This window comes from Chrysemys picta, chromosome 1 (genome assembly GCF_011386835.1).
Source record: "Chrysemys picta bellii isolate R12L10 chromosome 1, ASM1138683v2, whole genome shotgun sequence".
NCBI lineage: Eukaryota > Metazoa > Chordata > Testudines > Emydidae > Chrysemys > Chrysemys picta.
The window spans coordinates 306,881,160-306,901,263 of record NC_088791.1 but is presented as its reverse complement, the minus strand read 5'-3'; the positions used below and the strand labels follow the sequence as shown (position 1 = coordinate 306,901,263).

General features: G+C 39.8%; 2 protein-coding genes across 16 annotated transcripts in view; one reads left to right on the top strand and one right to left on the bottom strand.

Moving 5' to 3' along the window:
- Positions 1–20,104, bottom strand: part of N4BP2L2 (NEDD4 binding protein 2 like 2) — a 667,270-nt gene that overhangs the window by 458,036 nt on the left and 189,130 nt on the right. The gene's annotated exons all lie outside the window — the stretch shown is intronic.
- Positions 1–20,104, top strand: part of BRCA2 (BRCA2 DNA repair associated) — an 80,212-nt gene that overhangs the window by 28,141 nt on the left and 31,967 nt on the right. For 9 of the 11 annotated variants that reach the window (XR_010600912.1, XR_010600910.1, XR_010600909.1 and 6 more), the window contains 8 exons: positions 3,076–3,168; positions 5,703–5,772; positions 6,252–6,694; positions 7,704–7,897; positions 10,206–10,393; positions 12,754–12,924; positions 13,229–13,583; positions 14,266–14,421. Coding sequence is in view for 7 of the 11 variants with exons in the window: in XM_024105103.3 (XP_023960871.2) it covers positions 3,076–3,168; positions 5,703–5,772; positions 6,252–6,694; positions 7,704–7,897; positions 10,206–10,393; positions 12,754–12,924; positions 13,229–13,583; positions 14,266–14,421 (1,670 nt within the window). In the remaining 4 variants the exon portion in view is untranslated. The remainder of the gene's footprint in view (positions 1–3,075; positions 3,169–5,702; positions 5,773–6,251; positions 6,695–7,703; positions 7,898–10,205; positions 10,394–12,753; positions 12,925–13,228; positions 13,584–14,265; positions 14,422–20,104) is intronic. The other 2 variants (XR_010600911.1, XM_065594367.1) reach the window with 1 other exon arrangement.

Below are 20,104 nucleotides of genomic sequence, written 5' to 3'. Positions count from 1 at the left end.
TTGATTTCAGTGTCAAAACTCTCCTTGACATTGGTGATAACTTATCCATTGATTTTAGATGGAACACGAGCAGGACTCTTTTTATGAAGCACAAACCATACTTTAATAAATATAATAATAATATTAATTAATGGAGATATCCCATCTCCTAGAACTGGAAGGGACCTTGAAAGGTCATCGAGTCCAGCCCCCTGCCTTCACTAGCAGGACCAAGTACTGATTTTGCCCCAGATCCCCAAGTGGCCCCCTCAAGGATTGAACTCACAACCCTGGGTTTAGCAGGCCAATGCTCAAACCACTGAGCTATCCCTCCCCCCCATAATAATTAGCATAATTCAAAAGCTGCAGATTTTTTTGGCTAATATTTATGAAAGCTACAGCTGTCATCTGAAAGCTGTGTTCGACTCTAACTTTTCACCATAGGGGGCCAGAACGCTAGCCCTTTCCTCCTGGGAGCAGGCAAGTGCTAATTGTATCTCTCTCTGCAAATCTAATTAGCTGTGTCTAAAGGGTATTCAACCCCAGAAAAGGACAGGTAGTGTTTCCACCTTCATTATTTAGTGTCTCATCAGTGGAGAATAGCTTTCAGTTGTGGCAGGATTTCATAGGGATTCCACTGGTGGAAGCGCTCCCTACATGGATGTCTGAATTAGGACATCTCTACCTGCCTAAGGGATTGTCTACACTGGCAATTTACGGCGCTGCAGCTTTCTCACTCAGGGTATGAAAAAACCCTGAGCGCAGCAAGTTTCAGCGCTGTAAAGCACCAGTGCAAACAGTGCACCAGCGCTGGTAGCTACGCCTCTCGTGGAGGTGGGTTTTTTTTAGAGCACTAGGAGAGCTCTCTCCCAGCGGCTTTGCCGCGACTACACAAGCCACATTAAAGCGCTGCCGCGGCAGTGCTTTAGCATTGCCAGTGTAGACTAGCTCTTAGTCACACCCTCTCCAAAGCTACTTTTAGGGTTTCCTGTGGATTTCTTGCTCCAAGGTCTATAGTAGTTTATGCTCCCCCATAGATATTACCATGGAGTGAATCAGGCATATTGTCCACAAAGAAGTCTCCAACAAAGTATCTATTGTATGAGGTTTTAGAAGCACTCCCAACAATGCTACATAATAGAGCCAGACAGGAAAAAAGTTTGCAAATTAAACATCAGGATCCATCACTTCTGGAAAAGGTTTTAACCATTTAAACTGATTTGACAAGAATGTTTTGATAGTATTTAGTGTAGTTCTGAGAAAGGGTTATAACCCCTGTGACAGGGTCAGGCCAGATGGCTTCAGGAGAGTGATAGAAGGCAGAGATATTAGCCTCAGATTAAGTAGGTCTCTTTTCCCTGGGTAAGGTAACAGGGAAGGTTCCAGAACAATTAGGAACTTTCTGGAATCAATTAAGGCAGGCTAATCAGGGCATCTGGGTTTAAAAAGGAGCTCACTTCAGTTTGTGGTGTGAGTATGAGGAGTTGGGAGCAGGAGGCGCAAGGAGCTGAGAGTGAGAGGGTGTGCTGCTGGAGGACTGAGGAGTACAAGCGTTATCAGACACCAGGAGGAAGGTCCTGTGGTGAGAATAAGGAAGGTGTTTGGAGGCGGTCATGGGGAAGTAGCCCAGGGAGTTGTAGCTGTCATGCAGCTGTTACAGGAGGCACTCTAGACAGCTGCAGTCCACAGGGCCCTGGGCTGGAACCCAGAGTAGAGGGCGGGCCCGGGTTCCCCCCAAACCTCCCAACTCCTGATCAGACATAGGAAGTGTTGACCCGGACTGTGGGTTCCACCAGAGGGGAAGAGCTCTGAGGCGACCAAATCTGCCAATAAGCACAGGACCCACCAAGGTAGAGGAGGAACTTTGTCACACCCCCTAAACAGAAAACCCCAAAGCTGATAAAACTTTGCTAATCTTTCCACATACACAAGCTATTTCCCTACATTAGTACAATGTGTAGGTTGCACTGACATCACTAGCCCCGTAGGAAAGCTGCTTTATAGATATGCAAAAGCAAACGTAAATAAAAACTTTTTGTTTAAATGTCTTTTAATTAAGTGTTTGGATAGTCAGCAGTTTCTTATAAAATTGACCTTGGTTTTTAGTTGGGAGGGTTTAAGGAAACATTTCTCTTCACCTTGTGACTTTCTAATACTATGGTAATAAGGATATATAATAGTGCCTAAGATCAGGGCCGGCTCCAGGCACCAGCTTGTCAAGCAGGTGCTTGGGGCGGCCATTCCGGAGGGGGGCGGCACGTCCAGTTATTCGGCGGCAATTCGGCGGACGGTCCCTCACTCCCGCTCGGAGCGAAGGACCTCCCGCCGAATTGTTGCCACAGATCGTAATCACGATTGCGGCTTTTTTTTTTTTTTTTTTTTTTTTTTTTTTGGCTGCTTGGGGCGGCCAAAACCCTGGAGCCGGTCCTGCCTAAGATAACAGTGTGAGTCAGATTTGGAATATTCTTCTTTAAAGATTTTTGAAAAATTCTCTCTCTTTACTTTTATATTCAAACTTAAAATTATTTATCATGTTCAGTTTTGGCAGTGATTTTTTCCAAAACACTTTATATAGTGTAACAGTACACCCCTACCTCGATAGAACGCGACCCGATATAACATGAATTCGGATATAACGCAGTAAAGCAGTGCTCCGGAGGGGCGGGACTGTGCACTCCGGTGGATCAAAGCAAGTTCAGTATAACACGGTTTCACCTATAACACGGTAAGATTTTTTGGCTCTCAAGGGCAGCGTTATATCAAGGTAGAGGTGTATTTCAAATAATCAAGGTATTTGAAACAGGCATGATATATGTGTATAACAGAACCCTAAACAAACTGCATTCTGCTATTTTACATCCTTCTCTTTGCTTTGATTACTAAATAGAAGAAGCCAAATTGTGGGAAAAGACATCTGTACTAAATGGAAAAGACATTTTAATTCAGGAAGTGTGGTCTGTAAAGTTTCTAATTTCAGTTGGACACAACTCTTTAAATGATAAATTTAGAAGTTCAGCTACTATGTTATAGTGGGAGATATACTGAACTTAAGAGAAAATTATTTTTTTAAATTAGTGTATGGAATTTATTTTTCAGGAGAACCTCCAATTAAAAGACAACTATTACCTGAATTTGACAGAACAGAGAATCCCCACAAATGTTTGAAAGCTTCAAAAAGCACTCCAGATGGTAATTTTATTTTTCTTGTTTATATATGATATAGTAAATTGTCATATCAAGTGCCATTTATAGTTCTCTTTTGAATAAACCAACACAAAAAAGTTAATGAATTAAGATTGCATAAGCGCTTTTCCCATCATCACACATGAAAAATCAAGGAAATACCATTTTAGCAATATTAACATCTGTGCTAACCTGAAATCAGATGCCTTACCACACAAATATAATACTGAAGTATATTCGCAGCTCACCTCTATTTAAAATAAAAATTTATCACTTCCAACATACAATCATCCACAGTGCATACATCCAGTACATCAAAATCTTACTCAGACTCTCAAACTGCAACCTCAGTAAGATGAGAATACCTTACCAATAGGTTCATTTTTATGTAAAATTGTATATTATTTCTACATAAAAATTTGGAGGTCTGAGTTAAAACATATTAACACCTAAGAGTCTTTGAGGAACATAGCTGCAGAGAGATCTTAACAGCCCAAAGTGATGCTCTTTTAGATACCCTGAGACATTTTTATGGAGGGCCTTGAAGACTGGGTCCAAGAACATAAGAACGGCCATACTGGGTCAGACTAAAGGTCCATCAAGCCCAGTATCCTGTCCTCTGACAGTGGCCAATGCCAGGTGCCCCAAAGGAAATGAACAAACAGGTTATCGTCAAGTGATCCATGCCCTGTCACCCAGTCCCAGCTTCTGGCAAACAGAGGCTAGGGACACCATTCCTGCCCATCCTGGCTAGTAGCCATTGATGGACCTATCTTTCATGATTCTATCTAGCTCCCTTTTGAACCTGACATGGTATTTTATGGGGAGCCAGTGTAGTGACCAAAGCACTGGGGTTCATGTGCTCTTGGCACCTGGTGTTGGTAAGGAGGGAGGCTGCAAATTAATTAGATTAACTGATCTCTTTTAAGGACTGTCATCCTATCTAGATGTACAAAGTTGCAGTGATCCACTCTGGAGGCTCACAAAAGCATGTATCACAGTGATGAAATTGTCATCTGACAATTCTATAGCATTTAATAGGTGGAAGAAGGCATTCTTCAAAGTGGCAGTTACTTGAAACTTTAGAATCAATGAGGAGTGTAAAAACGCCCATAGTGTATTGACCAACTGATGACCTGGAAGCAGACTCCTTTAATAGGGGGTGATTTGATAGCAGTAGATAGCTCTTGGAAGCATTTTACAAATTCTACTAGCATCCCTTCCATCTTGCCTTGGTTGAGTTTCTGCCAGTTACCTTTAATCCCGGTACTGATTGCAGCCAGCCACATATTGTGATATTTGGGAGAGGATACTAGTTATGCCTTCTGCACTGGAAGCGAAGCCAGGGATCATCTGCATAATGCTGATGTGAGATTGTGGTCTTCCCCCAGTTTGCATCTCACCCAGTGGCTTCATGTAGAAGTTAAAAAGGATGTATTAGGATTTCTTTGGCACCATTAGTTTGAGCTAGACCAGCTATAAAATTGACCAAAAGACAAAAAATAATTACTGTAAGATGTATTCACACGTGTCTAAAGTACTGAGATGTGAAAAGTCTAAGCTGTCTACTGTTGAGCTAATCTGAAATATAGCAGGGCTTAACATTTCCAGTCAGAAAGAATGCCTGTGGATTTCTAGCAGCAGGCAGGTGAAGAGACACAGGCTATGTCTACATTACTGCGGTAAGTCGACCTATGCTATGCAGCTCCAGCTGCATGAATAGTTACCACGGGGTCTACACGGCGGAGGGTCGACAGGAGAAAATCTTCTGATAACTTAACATTCTTTTTTGAGATATACCTATTTCATAGAGCTGGAAGGGACTCCGAAAGGTCATCGAGTCCAGCTCCCTACCTTCACTAGCAGGACCAAGTACTGATTTTGCCCCAGATCCCTAAGTGGCCCCCTCAAGGATTGAACTCACAACCCTGGGTTTAGCAAGCTAATGCTCAAACCACTGAGCTACCCCTCCCTCTCATTGGGGTAGAGTACAGGGGTCAACTGGAGAGCGATCTGCAGTTAATTTGGCAGGTCTTTACTAGACCCGCTAAATCAACCGCTGGTGGATCGATTTCAGAGCGTCAATCCCGGTTGTAGTGCAGACCTGCCCACAGATCTGTGTCAAAGGAGGCTTTGCTGCTGGTTTCTAGGAGCGTTGTTAGGCGGGCATGGGAGTTCTAATAACAAGAACTGCTCTCTCAATAATAGTAGCTGTGCAGGTTTTGGATCTGGGAAGCATATCTGAGCTCACTTGTCAGTACAGCAAACCTTACTTTTCACTCACTAATGGTAACCAAAGAGACCTAAATATTGGTCTCTTAAAAACTAAGAGGATTTTATATGAAATCAGTTAATTTTCTTAAAAAATAAAAAAGGAAAGAAAACTGTTTGACTCTGTAGACTTGTGTGTATTTTCTTATATATATATATATATATATATATATATATATATATATATATACACACACACAAAATCTCTAATATGTTCCAGAAACGTCACATGTGCCATTGAAACATACTATGTTTTAATTATTTTTTAGGCATGATGAAAGACAGAAGGAAGTTTATGTACCATATTCCTTTAAAACCTGAAACTTGTGTTCCTTTCAGGTAAGAAAAAAACGTGTAGTATAATTTAAGATTTATTTCTAAAGAATTGCTTCACAGAATATGGGGTGAATATGTTCTTGTGGATTGATTTTAATCTTACTAGTAATTTGCTACACAATTATCTAAAAAAAATGCTAATCAATTTTAATTTAAATTATACTGAAACATCATTTAAATTTTTGCCTTAATATAAAAATGCTGCAATATTCCATGGAATTTCTACATCTGTGTTCAGATTTTATTTTTCCATAGCTATAAAAGGTTGTATTAGGCAACCTGATTTCTTTGAAGTAATAAAGCATTAACTAGTTCTAAGAATTATTTTATGTGAATGTAATTGAAAGTTATTTACTAAATGGAAGGCTACTAGATCAAAGAAAGAAAATTATATAAAATGACAAACTTTTGTTAGGTTTTGTATGAAAATTTACTGATAGCCAAGCTCAATTATATGTTGTTCAATATTTTTCTCTATACAGTGCTACTAAAGAACGACAAGAAGTCAAGAATCCTAATCTTACTATACCAGACCAGGGTTTTAAAGGATTTAAATCTAAATCTGACATTTTTCAGCATCATATGTTAAGACAGTCTTTAAGTGGTACATCAGGTTTTTTTACTCCATTTAATAAGATTTCTGCTGAAGAAAGTGATAAAAGAAAAAATGTGCCTGTATTAAGCAAAACTGCCAAAACTTTTGTGCCACCTTTCAAAGTTAAGACAGATGTTTCTACAAATGAGCAGCATGGCAGCAAAAGACTTGACTCGTTGATTAACAAGAATATGAATAGAGATAAAGAACTAAAAGATGTCACAATTCAACCAAATACTGGAGAGACTGAAGGTTATCAGTCAGAGGAGAAAGATTGCACCAACCAAGTTACAGCATGTAATTTTGGAGATAATGGAGATGGTGATTCAGGTATTTTCAGGCAAACGTTTTTGACCATTTGTCAGTTGTGAACAGTAATTGTTTGAATATAACCTTGAAGCTTTTTGCATATTATTGAGAGTTTATTGCTTTTATTTTTAAACCTATACATAGGAGCATTAGGAAACAGAAATTTAAAAGTAAAAAACTTTTTTCAATATTTGATTGATTTTGGTCTGTGATATTTATAATGCTGCATTTTCATTTATATGTACATTTTGAAAGTCAGTCAAGGACTTGCTATACCTTTGGACACAGCAGTTCTTGGAAAATAAGTTGTGTGACAGCTATTTGAATTTCAGTTAACATTTGGTTATATATTTTTTTTATCATACATTATTCTAGGCGCTGTATAGAATGGTCACTTCTAATATGTTTTATTTATGTACGTATGTACGTACGTTTATTTTGTTTGCCAAGGTTTTTAAAATTTAGGTCCAATCCTGCCAAACACTCATGGCCAGCATTTTCCAACAGACGTAAGGGAATTAGGTACTCAGCTTTCAGTGGGAGTTGGGCTTACCTCTTTTAGGCTTTTTTGAAAATCCCAGTCAGCATGTGTAACTTCACTTATGTGAGTAGTCCAAATTTCTTGAATGGGACTAATACATACATTACACACATCTATAAGTGTTTGCAGAGTTAGGCCCATTGTTTACAAGGAAAAGGTCACTTCTTTTTAAAATCTCAAGATTATAGATTCAGAAATGATTGACTACTTTCTATTTTAATGTTTTCAACAAAAACAAACATAGATGCTAGAATAAAAGAGTGTTTAACTTCGAAATGCACTCATTGAATTAAATATTTTAAAATGTTTTCAATGAATGATACTTCTTAAATAGTTTTGATTCTGTATGCTCTATGGCAAATTCTAAAAATCATTATGCTAGCTAAAAAAATCATGCTTGTTACCCACTTGCTTTTATTGAAATGAGTTCATATCCTAAATTAACACACAATTGAAACAAGATTTGATGTGTGGTGTTTTTTTTCCTAGCAGATTTGATGGAAATGATTGCAAATCTTCACTGTGCCAGAAATCTGCAAGAGATGAGAATTAGAAAGAAACAAAGGCAAAATATTCACCCGCAGCCAGGCAGTCTTTATCTCATGAAAACATCTGCAGCAAAAAGGATCTCTCTGAAAGCTGCTGTAGAAGAAAGGTCTCCTAGTACTTATTCCATTGAACAGGTGGATCTTTATTGTATTATTCAAAAGGTTTAGCTAATTTTGAATAAGTGAATTTAAGTGAAATACTAAATACTCCTTGGATTTTATAGCCAAATATTACAGCAGTACATTCACTAAGGTAGTAATCAGAATAAAAAAAATTAACTAGTACATGCAGTCATTTTAGTTTTAAGAAACTTCTGTATCTCTGTGGCCCTTCAAAAATTATATTATAAAATAAGGGTAGAGCAAATTACAAAGGTAAAGTGAGGGGCTGTAAATCCCCCAGTGAGATGGCTCTTAACCCGCAATAGTTAATTCTAAAATGAAATTTCAGCCTTTTATATAACATGTTCTGATTTCTGCTGAGATCCTACTAGTGATTTTTCCTCTTTTCTGCTACCTTGGAGCCAAGTTGGTATCAGAACCCTCTTGTTCCCAGCAGAGCAAAGGAGCAGAATCTCATAGTCATCCCACTGTTCTTATTGGCTGTGGTGTTTGGTTTGGTTTTTTGTAATTCATATGTGTGACATCACTCCTATAAAACCTAAGACTTTCTCATAGCCCACAGTGTGTGTAACATACTTGGCTTTACTAGAGAATTGATAGCTTTAGAAATGATTAACTGAAAAGCCTGGTAATAGCTAATAGGTGACATGTATGGTTTCTTAGGCATGAATGTAGAAAATTGGGTTCAGATTTTATTCCACCTTCTTATTCCACCTTTTTTTTTCTAGCTAAAATGACAAGCTTGCCATTATAATAGAGAAAAATGATCTTTTAAATGATCTTTTGGGTCTTGTTTAGGCAGTTTGTTTTGTTTGAAATATTTTACTCTTTGGTGTTTATATTCATTTCCTTTGTAAACTTTGGAAAAAAGGGCCCAATTCAACAGTACAAAAATATCCATGTAAAATCTTTTACTGCTGATTGAGTATCTCATATTGTTTATGTAAATTTTGTTGAGAAATGTTTGATAAGTGAACATTTTAGATTAATAGACAGAAGGGACCATGGTGAAAATCTAGTTTGACTTCCTGTGTAATATAGGCCCTAAGGCTTCCCTGAATTAATTCCTCTTTGACCCAGGGCATATCTTTTAGAAAAACTTCCAAGCTTTCTTTTAAAATTGACAATGATGGAGATTCCACCTCAATCTTTGGTAACATTGTTTCAATGGTTAATTACCCTCACTGTGAAAAATTTGCATTTTATTTCTAATTTGAATTTGTCTAGCTTCAACTTTCAATTACACCTCTACCCCAATATAACGTGGTCCTTGAGAGCCAAAAAATCTTACGGCGTTATTGGTGAAACCGCGTTATATCGGGTAGGGAAGGCTGTGCCACCCAAAACAGCCTGGCCCCGCCCCCGTCCGACCCCCACCTACTTCCCGCCCCCTGACTGACCTCTCAGAACCCCCAACCCATCCAACCCTCCCTGCTCCTTGTCCCCTGACCGCCCCCCGAGTTCCTCTGCCCGTGAATGTGAATCTAAGGGGGGAGGGATAGCTCAATGGTTTGAGCATTGGCCTGCTAAGCCCAGGGTTGTGAGTTCAGTCCTTGAGGGGGCCACTTAGGGATCTGGGCAAAATCAGTACTTGGTCCTGCTAGTGAAGGCAGGGGTCCCTTCCAGTTCTATGAGATAGGTATAGGATAGGTATATTATTATCCAACCCCCTTGCCCGGCACCCTTAACACGCCGCTCAGAGCAGCATATCGGAGCCTCCCTAGAGGGGTGCGGGGCCCGGGACAAATCAGTATCCCTGCTAGTCTCCTCACCATCCGCCCAGCGCTCCCACCTGCCTGGCCGCAGCTCGTCTCCTCACCCCACCTGCCTGCTGCTCGCCTCCCCGCTAGTCTCCTCACTATCTGTCCGGTGCGCCTCCCCGCATCCACCCGACCGCCGCTCTCCTGCTCACTGTCTTCCCGCCCGCCTGCCTCCTCACCCCCCCATTTGCCTCCTCACCCTGCTTGCCCGCCCACCTCCCACCCTTAACACGCCGCTCAGAGCAGCGTGTCGGAGCCAGACACGCTGACCCGACGGAGCACACATCCCCGCCCCACAAAGCGCTGCTTTACAGTGTTGTATGCAAACCCGTGTTATATCGGGTCGCATTATATCGGGGTAGAGGTGTAATATTGTTAGGAGTTCCTCCTCTCTGCTTGGATTACATATTAGTTTTCCCTGGCAGATGAGAACTGAACACATTTAAAGGAGATGTTTTACAATAACTCTGTAATTAACAAGAAAATTTTCTGGTTGCTGAAATGCTTGTTGTAGCGGATAGTTTTTCTTACTTTGCTGTCTCTCACCTGATCATTTACAGCTGCACATGTATGGTGTTTCGAAGCACTGCATAAAAGTTAACAGCATAAATGCAGAATCTTTCCAGTTTCTCATCCAGGATTTTTTCAGTAAGGAGTATTTACTGGCTGGACATGGAATACAGCTTGCTGATGGAGGATGGCTTATACCTACTGATGGGGGAAAGGCAGGGAAAGAAGAATGTTACAGGTTTGATTATGAGTTTGAGGAAAATATTATTCCTATATTACTACATGATATTACCCTATGATGCGTTCCCAAACTTGGTTCGTGGCTTATTCCGGGTAAGTCCCTGGCGGGCCGCGAGGCACTTTGTTTACCTGAGCATCCGCAAGTATGGCCGCTCACAGCTTCCAGTGACCGTGGTTCACCTTTCCCGGCCAAAGGGAGCTGCAGGAAGCGGTGGCCAGGAATGGCGAACTGCAGCCACTGGGAGCTGCGAGTGGCCGTACCTGCGGACGCTCAGGTAGACAAAGCGTCATGCAGCCTGCCAGGGGCTTGACCTGAACAAGCTGCAAACCAAGTTTTTGATAACCCCACCCTATGATAAAACCAGTATACACAGTAAGTGTTTATAAGATGGTAGCTACTCTCTTACTACAGGTCATTAATGCACATTTTAGTCTACTTATGCCATTGTACATAAGAATATTTTAAGCCTTTGTATTTATGTGAGGCTTAATATGTGCAATGGGTCATCTGTCCATTTCTCCACTGTGGTGATCTGCAAATAGGAATATAGAAGGTTGACTTACATTAAAATCAGGAGCATATTTTCAGAGTGGTTTTCAAGATTCATGTAGCCTGGAAGCCTGCTGAATCTTTTGATTGAGATCTTTTGACTTTTTCAGGTGGAGGGGGGGGGGAGGGGGAGGGGGGAGGAGGTTTTTGTTGTTTGTTTTTTGCATGATGGGTGAGAGAACTTGCAATTCTTCCAGTTCAATTATACTCTCTCTTCCCTTGCAAAGGGAAGTTGGATTTACAGAGTGAGATCCTGACTCCACAAAGGTCAATGGTAAAACTTCTGTTGATTTCAGTGGGTCCAGTTTTCATTCATACCTTTTTGAAGTTATAAGAAAGGCCTGGAGGATTTTTCCTTTCTACATTAGAAATTCAGGTTTTGTCCACTCTGGAAGCCTCTGAATAACTGCAGTATTGGCAAGATTATGACATGGAGATGACCCCTCTCAGCTAGTTTGGTTTCATTTTCTCATTTTTATTCGGATTAAAAATTAGTGAGTTTTTTGTTAATACCTATCTTATTAAAACACTTGATTGAAAAGTTCTCTTAAGGATTTAACACCCCTGCTTTTCAGATGAAGGATTAAAAACCCTTGATCATCAACTGTGAGTTGTCCAATGAGTCTTCCAAACCCAAAAAAAAAATTAAAAAAAAAATTAAAAAAAAAGGAGACAAGACATTCCTAAAATTATTAAGGAAAACAACTAGCGGAAAAAACTAGCGGAAAAAAATTCTAACTTTTCTTATTTGAGGGGGGAATATGCTGTTTAGGGCATTTTTATATACATTGTTAGTGGTTTGGTTTAGATTATCAATTAGCAAAATGTCACATAACTTGGCTCAATCAATTTATTAATAAGATAGATCAGCACAGAAGGCTTTATACATTACCTGTTTCAAGGGAACAGTATTGCAACAATTCAGTCTGTCCCAAAGTGTGAGCTTAATTTGACTTATAAATATAGTCCACTTGTTTATGACAAGTAGAATATTAAATACACCTTACTCCTTTTTTCTTATCTAGTTTCATACCTATATTTTCAGGATACAAAGATATTTGTACCAACCATAAACAATAACATTTCAGATATTAGTAGACAGTAAAGGAAGTTTAGACAGTGAAGAAAAGAACTGTTTTCTGCTCCCAGCACACAATTTATTTGTAACATTCCTTAACAGAACATACAACTTCTGATAGAAAGTAAATTTCCACAAAAAATCAAAGCATTCTGGGAATCCAGTTCATAGTTATACAACTTAGCCTAAATACAAAACATTTTGTAAATATACATAATATTGCCCTAAGAAGGTATAAGAAACAAAAAGGAGGCAAACATAACTCTTTCCTCCACACTCCCCATCCCTACCCATTTGGAGGCCCCTTCTGAAGATCAATTAAAAGCAAAATATACATATGCAGTGTAACTCTACTGTGCACTTTTATAAATCAATTATATTTTACCTTGCTACTGGCTATTTTGCAAATTAGTTACAACCCAAAAGACATCATATGAAGCAAAACACTGCACCTTTGGCTTTGATTATTTTAGAAAGATTTTTAAAATATTTTATTTACTTGTCAACATTTTTCATATTTTCTGATTCAATGCCCATTCCTGATTTCCTCAATAAATAGAATATATTAAAATATGTATTTTATCAGTAATTTTCCAGTACATGCACCCTTAGATGTATTCCTGTATCAAGTACCAAAGTACTAATATAACAGATTAAAATATTATTGAAAATACAAATTTGAACAACTTAAAATGGAGTTCAGTTTAATATTATAAAAATTTGTATGCAGGGCACTCTGTGATACACCTGGTGTGGATCCAAAGCTAATTACTGAAGCCTGGGTCTACAACCACTATAGATGGATTGTATGGAAATTGGCAGCTATGGAAATCTCTTTTCCACAGGAGTTTGCTAATAGGTGTTTGACACCAGAAAGAGTGCTACTTCAGTTAAAATACAGGTAAGTGTACAGCAATATATTTAAGGTTTTTGCTGCACAGTAAGTTCTGTGAATTTTGCACACGCCAATTTTATATTTCTGAATCTGTTTGAATGCTTGTGTTATTTAAGTTCATCCCTCTGATACTTAAAATATATCATAAATATTTGCAAAAATATATAGAAGTTCCAGTTTCTGCCAAGGGGCTTGGTCATATAGATTGGTTAGTTATAGTTAAGCACTGTTTAATTTAAAAGAAAATATCTTAGACCGTGTATATTTTTAAGTGTATTGTGAATGCACTGTTCCTTTTTTTTTTTTGTAGATATGATTTGGAAATTGATAAAAGTCAGCGATCAGCTATCAAAAAGATAGTGGAGAGAGATGATATAGCTGCAAAAACACTCATACTGTGTGTTTCTAAAATCATATCATTAAATGAAAACATGTCTGATATCTGTAGTAATAAAAACCTTGTGGAAAGCAAAAAAAGAGCAGCAGTGATTGAAGTTACAGATGGGTGGTATGGGGTTAGGGCTCTCTTGGATCCTCCTCTCCAAGCACTGTTACATGGAAGAAGGCTGATTGTTGGTCAGAAGATCATAGTACATGGAGCAGAACTTGTGGGCTCTCAAGATGCGTGCACACCATTGGAAACTCCAGACTCTCTTATGTTAAAGGTGAAATTACGTATTACTGTAACTTGATTAGATGTGTATTTTGAGGGTGGTGATAGTTATCTCGGCAGTGCCATAGACGTAGATGGAGCTTTGCAGGCAAATAAAAAATATATTCTCTGTCACAAAGAGTTTGCAGTCTAGATTTGATGGGGCATGACATGATAGAGGATATTATACAAGAGAGGTAGGAAATGAAGGAAAGTTTTTATACAGCAAAGTTGTATCAAGTTACTACATGCTGACGTGTTCTTTAAATGCTTTTTTAAATAATTTGGTACTAAATTGCTCAAGAATGTGAGACATTGTTTGGGAGGGGGATGAAAAAAGTAGGTTTGGGGGAAGGATTTTGAAGAAGAGAGGAGAATTTGGGACGTAAGTTGTTTCTGGGGTATGAGACATGCGAAATATTTTTATTTGAGGAGTTTTCTATTCTGGTATGAAGTAATAAGGCTGTTAGGTCTCATGGACACTCACTATTCACTAAAATACATTAGGCCGTCAGTTTGCATATCTCTCTATTCAGATGTGGTTCACACTATGAAAAAGTTGGAAAACCCTTAATATGTTCAGTTTCACATATAAGAACATTTTAGATCGAGAGTTTTCCCTCTAAATTCAATTACTTACTGATCTTTTTGGTCTGTCTGTGGCATTTTCACTTAAAAACACTTAATTTACTCAGATTTCAGCTAACAGTACTCGACGTGCTCGGTGGCATGCCAAACTAGGATTTCATCAGGATCCCAGACCTTTTCCTTTGCCTTTGTCATCACTTTTCAGTGAAGGTGGTACTGTTGGGTGTATCGATATAGTTATTCAAAGAGCTTATCCTATTCAGGTACAGTATGAATAGTTTTGGGCTAAAAAGTTTAATAAGATAATGTATCATTTGTGAAATACTAATGGAGTAAATTCTCACTTCATTATGTCTGCACTTGACTTAACACTTCAAGAGGAGTGTATATCTCAGTGTACCAACTATTTCAATTTATGCCCATTATCCTCTAATCAGCTTTACTTTTGGCTCCTCAGAGCCTGGAGTAACAAAGAGTTTCAGAACTTTGTAATTTTTAAAGTGGGAGACTTGTTTGAGAGCAAGCTAGGGAAAAATGTTGACGAACAACCTTTCAGCTCAAAGCAGAACAAACCAGACCAGTTGGGTTCAGTTTGTAGCATACAGCACCACAGCATAGAAGTTAAAAATTAAGGAGCATTGTTAGGATTGCTACTTGTTTTGCCTGAGTTGGTTGCATCACTGTGTGACCTATTATCATTTTATTTTTAAATTTCAGTGAAAATAAGTTGTGAATGTATATAAAATAGAACAGAGTCATTTTAAACACCACCAGAAATTCAGATGGAATTTTTTAATATTCAGATGCACGCTTCCTTTTGCAGGCCAGCATCTCCCACAATACTAAGAATGGGCTGATCCCGCTCCTCTCAGTAATTTTGTAGCACAGCCCCTTCTCCAGCTTGTTGGCAGAACTTCAACTTCTTCAGCAGGAGCTAGTGGCAGTTTGCATTGCTCCTGACCATTTTCTTTGCCAGCTTTATTTTTTTACATTTTTTGGACAGTAGCAAGCAACTTTTACCCCTTCTTCCTCCTTTTCATCTTCTGGATTGGGTATTTAGCAGGTTTCAACCACCTCAATCTACTGCTGCAGCACTTCCTTGCCTCTGCTCCTGCCTCAGACATGGCTGAATTTTACCATGAACACAGAGCTGAACCAAAGAGGTGGTATCATATGTGAGGCAGTTTTTACAGGCTTATCAGAAGGCTAATTATGCCATGTCTGGTCTCATCCAGCCAACCCTCGCACTGCCAGTGCATCGGGCTGAAAGTCAGACTAACATGTTGGGACACCCCTCCCCTGAGGAATGGCAACTCCAATGGAGAATAATTTGATGTTTCTGATCATCTCAGGGAGAGAGTCTAAGGATAAGATCAGTGCCATCCAGCCAGCTCAGGGAGGTAAATTTCACAAAAGACCTAGCCCAGAAAGAAAAGACTCCTTAAGGGACACCATGTGTATCATTTACCCCAAGATACTGAAATGGACCTCAGTTCCCCGGGGGAAATAAAGCAGGTCTTCTACACAACTCCTCTTCTCCCCTACATGAATCAGTGGTTTCTCACAATGAGACCCCATCCCATAGGTAGTGGGATGGTGTGACAGTTAATGAGACATTGAAAGCATGGAAACTTCAAAAGACTGACCTAGACAAATTGGAGGATTGGGCCAAAGAAATCTGATGAGGTTCAACAAGGACAAGTGCAGAGTCCTGCACTTAGGACAGAAGAATCCCATACACTGCTAAAGGCTGGGGACTGACTGGCTAAGCGACAGTTGTGCAGAAAAGGACCTGGGGATTACAGTGGACGAGAAGCTGGATATGAGTCAACAGTGTGCCCTTGTTGCTAAGAAGGCTAACGGCATATTGGGCTGCACTAGTAGGAGCATTGCCAGTGGGAAGTGATTATTCCCTTCTATTCGGCACTGGTGAGGCCACATCTGGAGTATTATGTCCAGTTTTGGGCCCCCCACTACAGAAAGGATGTGGACAAATTGGAGAGAGTCTAGAGGAGGGCAGTGGAAATGATTAGGGGGCTGGGGCACATGACTTACGAGGAGAGGCTGAGGGAACGGGGCTTATTTAGTCTGCAGAAGAGAAGAGTGAAGGGGGATTTGATAGCAGCCTTCAACTACCTGAAGGGGGGCTCCAAAGAGGATGGAGCTTGGCTGTTCTCGGTGGTGGCAGATGATGGAATAAGAAGCAATGGTCTCAAGTTGCAGTGGAGGAGGTCTAGGTTGGAGATTAGGAAATACTCTTTCACTAGGAGGGCGGTGAAGCACTGGAATGGGTTACCTAGGGAGGTGGTGGAATCTCCATCCTTAGAGGTTTTTAAGGCCCGACTTGACAAAGCCTGGGCTGGGATGATTTAGTTGGGGTTGGTCCTGCTTTGAGCAGGGGGTTGAACTAGATGACCTCCTGAGGTCTCTTCCAACCCTAATCTTCTATGATTCTATGACTGTAATACTGAGATATGCAAGACATTATGGGCACTTTTGCACCTATATGTATTGCTGTGAGGTAGGGATTATAGTCTGGCTCCATGGGAGGAGGGTTACAGATCTTCCTCCAGGAACTAAAATTCACTTGGGAGTAATTACTGGAAATCCCTGGAAAGGCACACAACTCCAGAGAAGTATCACAAACTGGAGGAATAGCACATACTGGTTCAGATCAGCTTCAAGAAGCCCAGCATACAAAAAACAAGCTTTATACCAAAAGGAGCATCCTGAACTGACTCAGTCCTTCTCTTGATCTACAAACTGACATGATACTTTAAACAAGAGTGAAAAATCCTGCTTGAAGGGGTTGAAGGAATTTGAAAACCTGCTAGGGTCTCCATGTGGAAAGTGGATAACAGACAGTAAGCTTAGCATGTGTGTAGGCAGTTTATTTTATTATCTGTTCCCTCTATAATGCTTTTGTCCTAAATAAATGTACTGTGTGGACTGAAGGCTGTCTGGTCACTGGTAAATGCTGTCATAACCCTTAGGAGAGAGTAGAACTGCAAGTGCTGAACTAAAGTCAGACTGTTGGGATAAGCACAGTGAATTGTAACGGGACTGTAATTGTAACACTCCAGTCTGGAGGGAAAAAACATGAAATCCTACCTATAGAGAGATGGCAGCTAGAGTCCTGAGACCTTAAAGAGGTGCCCTGGAGGAGACCACAAAAGGAACAGAAATGCAGTTAACCCAGGAACTGTGGCAAAAGGGGACCTTGTTGAGGATGATGCAGAGGTAGAACTTGACAGGCCTCAAGGTTTTGATAAAAAGGGCCACAAGAGAGAGACATACACTCCTGGATAGTGGTCAAAAAATATAAAAAGGGAAAGAAAAAAATTACAAGAAATCTAAGACCTCTGACTCAGGCTTCACCACATCTACTCAGGATGAGAGAGCTTTCTGATTCAGGCTCTGAGCAGAGCATGGAAAAAAATGCGTGGAAAGGTTACATCTGGCATCCAGATCCAACCAGAGCAGGTACCTGATGGGAAGCCCAAAGGCAAGTACCTGCCAGGCAAGTCTCTGCCTGAAAAAGCAATCCCATTGTATTCTTCTTTAGAAGATATGATCAGGGATAAATGGGATTCCCCTTAGAAACATAAGCATATAAGCAGACATGCACTTATATACTACAAGTTGCAAGAGCCCAAAAATGCCATCACATCAAAGGTAGATGCTACAATGCCATTAGCAAAAGATAGGATAATATCAACCAAAGATACAACTGATAGTAAGGTGGAAATCACCCTCAAAGGGATTTTGAGTCTTCCTTGGTTGCCCTCAGTGTCCCTGGCCACTGCCTCCTTTGCAAGAGTCACCCCAGTGTCCTAGCTGGATGACCCAAATGCCCTGGACAACAAGGACCAACCTGACTTCATCTATCATTAAGAAAATATCCCTAGCAACAGCCTTTGTGGCAGATATCTCAGTGGATGTTATGAGATTCTCAGCCAGGGCCATCACATCCAGTTAACAGCCAGGTACCAAATGTGGTTGTGCCCATGGATGGCAGATGCCCACTACAAACAAATGCTGTGCTCATCCAAATTCACAGGCACTTCCCTATTTGGAGAGAAAGTGTGTGACATAGTGGTGTACAGTGCATCTAAACAAAGCAATTCCTCCTCTGCCACATGGTATCTTGAGAAAGGACTACAAGCCCAGTGTCAAAGGCTTCAAGGATCCAAGCTATCCCTGGCCAGTTATGCATGTGGAGCAATACAAGGCATCAGATTAATGTCTACAAGATCTTGGGCAGAAAAAGCTTACGCTTCCAATGAGGAAATCTGCAGAACAGCAACAAGGTCCTCTACTAACAACTTTTGTTAGATTCTATAAGGTGGAATTTCTGTCCTTTGTGGGGGTCTCCTTTGGAAGGGAAGGTGCTGCATGTAGTGAACCAGAAATAGTTCCCACTTTGGCATTTAATTTCAGGGGGAGACTTCCCTGTCTCCGTCTTTCTATATCCCTTCCTACTTATGTGCATTGCTTGCTACTTTCCATGTGTCTCAGAAATGTGGGAGACAGTTGGCTGCAAAATGAAGAGTTTCTTATCCAATAATTTTCTTTCTGTTTAGCAGCATCTCCCACAATTCTACTCTTCCTGTATGTCTTATTAGTCAATGGACAAATTTAATTTTTATATCTCTAGTTTGTGAGCTAGTTAATGTAGTGTATGTAGTTTTCTGGTTGGCTCTGAAATTGTTACTAATATTCAAAGAGTTCTTACACAGTTTTGGAATGAATAGTCTGGCAGCAAGCCAGAGAAAGGTATGTGATCAGCACAGGCTGTGCTACAATGTTTTAATTATCACTGGAACTGCAAAAAGGAGAGGAACCATTCATATATCTCAGAATTGTGGGAAGTGCTGCTAGCAGAAAGAGCATACTCAGCAAAGAAATTTCCTATTATCGTTTCCTTTTGTTTTGCTAGTTTTCTTGCAAATAATTCTCTTTGAGATAAAACAAAGTTGTCCCTTGCTTCCAACCTATGCTCTTTGTCCTCTCTGGCATCTTTCACATTTGTAATGCTAGGCACTTCTGTTGTCATTGTTCCTTTCAGAGGTCCAATTTCTTCAAACAGTCCTTCATGAGTAAAATTTTGTACTATTGCTTTCAGTCTTCGACTCTTCCCTCACTTTTAAACTGCAACAGAGTTAGTTATTGTTTTTTTGTAGCTGTCATCTTAACTAAGCTACAGTCCTGAACTTTGGAGTTATCTTTATTAATTTTCAGAGAGCAGATAAAAATACAAAATTATTTATAGCTTGTATATGTTCCCAGTTACCATATACTTCATGGGAGCTCCAACAGAATTATGCAATTTTATAATTGATCGGATTCAGATTTATAATTGATCAGATAAACGTAACACAATAAGGTGAAGATTGAAATAGTAAAATGGGAGAAGATGTACATGAGGAGAAAGGAAGATTAACCAAAGCTGAAGGGAGTTAGAGGGGGACATGGCAGCTAGATAGAATGGAGGTCTGGCATTCTTTGAGCAGTCTGTTGTTTGTATTCAAACATATCTAAAGAAACAGGGTCCAAATATCTTCGATTTCATATAATGGATTCCTAGGGCAGTAAGCTATTCTTTTTTTGGCTGCTAATTCGGACAGATCTGAATACCAATGCTGTATTTTGGGCATAAGCCTACTCTTCCATTTTTGTAAAATCATGCGCTTGGTAATCAGTGCAACCCTCAAGTTTTTGTGGTGGAATTAAACCCAGTTTACCAGATGTAATGTCAGATTTTAACCTAAATTGAAAATATTGCAATAGAGGGAGAAGATAAGGGAGTTTTTCAAAACTGAAATTAAAATTTATGAGCCTCAAAAAGCCTAAACAAATTGGCCTTATTAGAGGGAGAATAGAATTTTAAAAGACTGGGTTAGGGTACTTTTAAATAAATAAATAAAAGCCTTAATTTTATATCTG